Source organism: Fukomys damarensis, unplaced genomic scaffold (assembly GCF_012274545.1).
Source record: "Fukomys damarensis isolate Sample0158 unplaced genomic scaffold, DMR_v1.0_HiC HiC_scaffold_1, whole genome shotgun sequence".
NCBI classification, from domain to species: Eukaryota; Metazoa; Chordata; class Mammalia; order Rodentia; family Bathyergidae; genus Fukomys; species Fukomys damarensis.
Window position 1 is genome coordinate 16,535,929 of NW_022900913.1, and position 2,107 is coordinate 16,538,035.

Here is a 2,107-nt window from a genome sequence, read left to right on the forward strand (position 1 = left end):
CGAAAAGGTAAGGAGTTTTGAATTTTCTTGTAAATATTAAAAATGGGAGCCAGCATTAGTTACATGTTTTTTGTACATATTTTTAAAAATTTATTGAGTGTAGAGGAACCTGAATCTTATAATGATTATATAACTGAAAGTGAAACTATTGTTCCCATGGCTCCTCCGGAACCCCTAGGCCCTGAGGAAGAAATTGCTAAATATTATGAAAATGTAAGGCTGCCTTCAATGGCAGCAGCCCATACTAAAGATTCGCAAAAAATTCAGTTGGAAGACAGGATGAGAAAAATAGAAAAAGTGATGGAAAAAATAGTGTCTCAACAAATGGAAACTCAATGGACTAGTCATAAACCTCCTAAAAACATGCCTAGCCCAGTGGCAAATCTTAATCCTTCCCCTTGTGACAATCAGTTAGAAAAGGAACCTTCTTTGATTGCTTTGGCTTCAAGACCTTGTGAAGGCTGGAGGCCTGTGAGAGTAAACTCCCAACTCCTTAAGTCTCCAGTTCAACAGGGTTTACAACAAGCCCTTAAAGAGGGTGAGGATGTATCTGCATTTTCTCTGGCCTACCCAGTTTTTGAGGCTCAGGATGCTCAAGGAAACCTTGTTCGTCAACATGCTCCAATTCCTTTTCAGCAATTAAATGAATTAAAAATGGCTTGCGCCCAATATGGGCCGACTGCCCCTTTTACTTTAGCGGTGCTAGATTCTCTTGCAACTGAGGCCTTGCCACCTTCTGATTGGAAACAGATTGCTAAGGCTTGCTTAGCTGGAGGAGATTATTTGTTATGGAAATCTGAATATTCAGAACAATGTGAGAAAGTAGCAGATTTTAATAGACAGCAAGGAGAACTTAGTGTAATTTATGAGATGCTAGCAGGAGAGGGAACTTATGCTGAGGTTACTCAGCAATTAGGTTTTCCCCCAGGTGTGTATGCTCAGATTAATACTGCTGCTAAAAATGCTTGGAAAATACTTCCTTCATCTGAAAGAGCCTCAGAAGATATTTCTAAAATCAGACAAGGGCCAGATGAACCTTTTCAAAACTTTTTAGATCGTTTGTTACAAACTGCCAGCAGAGTCATAGGAGAATCTGAAGCTGGTATAGTTTTAGTAAAACAATTGGCCTATGAGAATGCTAATTCTGCCTGTCAAGCTGCCCTTCATCCTTTTAGAAAGAAGGCTGATTTATCTGGTTATGTTCGCTTGTGTGCGGATATAGGTCCTTCTTACACTCAAGGCCTTGCCATGGCTGCAGCTTTACAAGGAAAAACTGTAAAAGAGGTTTTATATCAACAACATAGAAGGGGCCCTCCAAAAAAGGGAAATAATGGAAATTGGTTTGGATGTGGTCAGGCAGGACATTTAATACGAGACTGCCCACAATGTAAAAAAAATGGATCTTTCTCAAAGCCTCCTAAAGAACCTGGTTTATGTCCTAAATGTAAAAGAGGAAAACATTGGACCAATGAATGCAGATCTAAAAAAGATATTATGGGTAATCCTATCCAGTCGGGAAACGGATGGAGGGGCCAGCCTCAGGCCCCATATCAAAGTTTTGGTGCATTTCAGAATCCGAAACCTCAGATCATCCCTCAAAATCAGTCAAAAAATCCGTTCAGGACTTATCCCGAGCCACCTCAGGCAGTGTAGGATTGGACCTCAGTTCCTCCTCCTATGCAGTATTAACCCCTGAAATGGGAATGCAAGCCCTACCCACTGGAGTTTTTGGGCCACTACCTAAAGATACTTTGGGTCTCTTGTTGGGTAGGAGTTCTTCTACTATGAAAGTGCTTATGATTTCCCCAGGAATTATTGATGAGGACTATACTGGAGAAATTAAAATTATGGTTTGTTCACCTTCTTAAATCTCTTGTTATTCAGCCTGGACAGCGTATAGCTCAACTGATTCTTTTACCCAGAATAGTTACCTCAGGAAAATATAAAAAAGACAGGAAAATAAAAAAGCCATTAGAAGGAATAAAGGTTTTGGGTCCTCAGATGTTTATTGGGGACAGTCTATTGGAGCCAATAGGCCAGAGATAAAATTGTTAATTCAAGGAAAATCTTTTATTGGGTTATTAGATACTGGTGCTGATGCCTCTGT

The 2,107-nt window shown here is 40.0% G+C and overlaps 1 protein-coding gene across 1 annotated transcript; it reads left to right on the plus strand.

Moving 5' to 3' along the window:
* The first annotated feature begins 363 nt into the window (after positions 1 to 363).
* On the plus strand, positions 364 to 1,653 carry LOC104852021 (endogenous retrovirus group K member 10 Gag polyprotein-like). The gene has a single exon (XM_010609466.1). It carries the CDS (start codon positions 364 to 366, stop codon positions 1,651 to 1,653), a length of 1,290 nt encoding a protein of 429 aa, XP_010607768.1.
* The last annotated feature ends 454 nt before the right edge of the window (positions 1,654 to 2,107 follow it).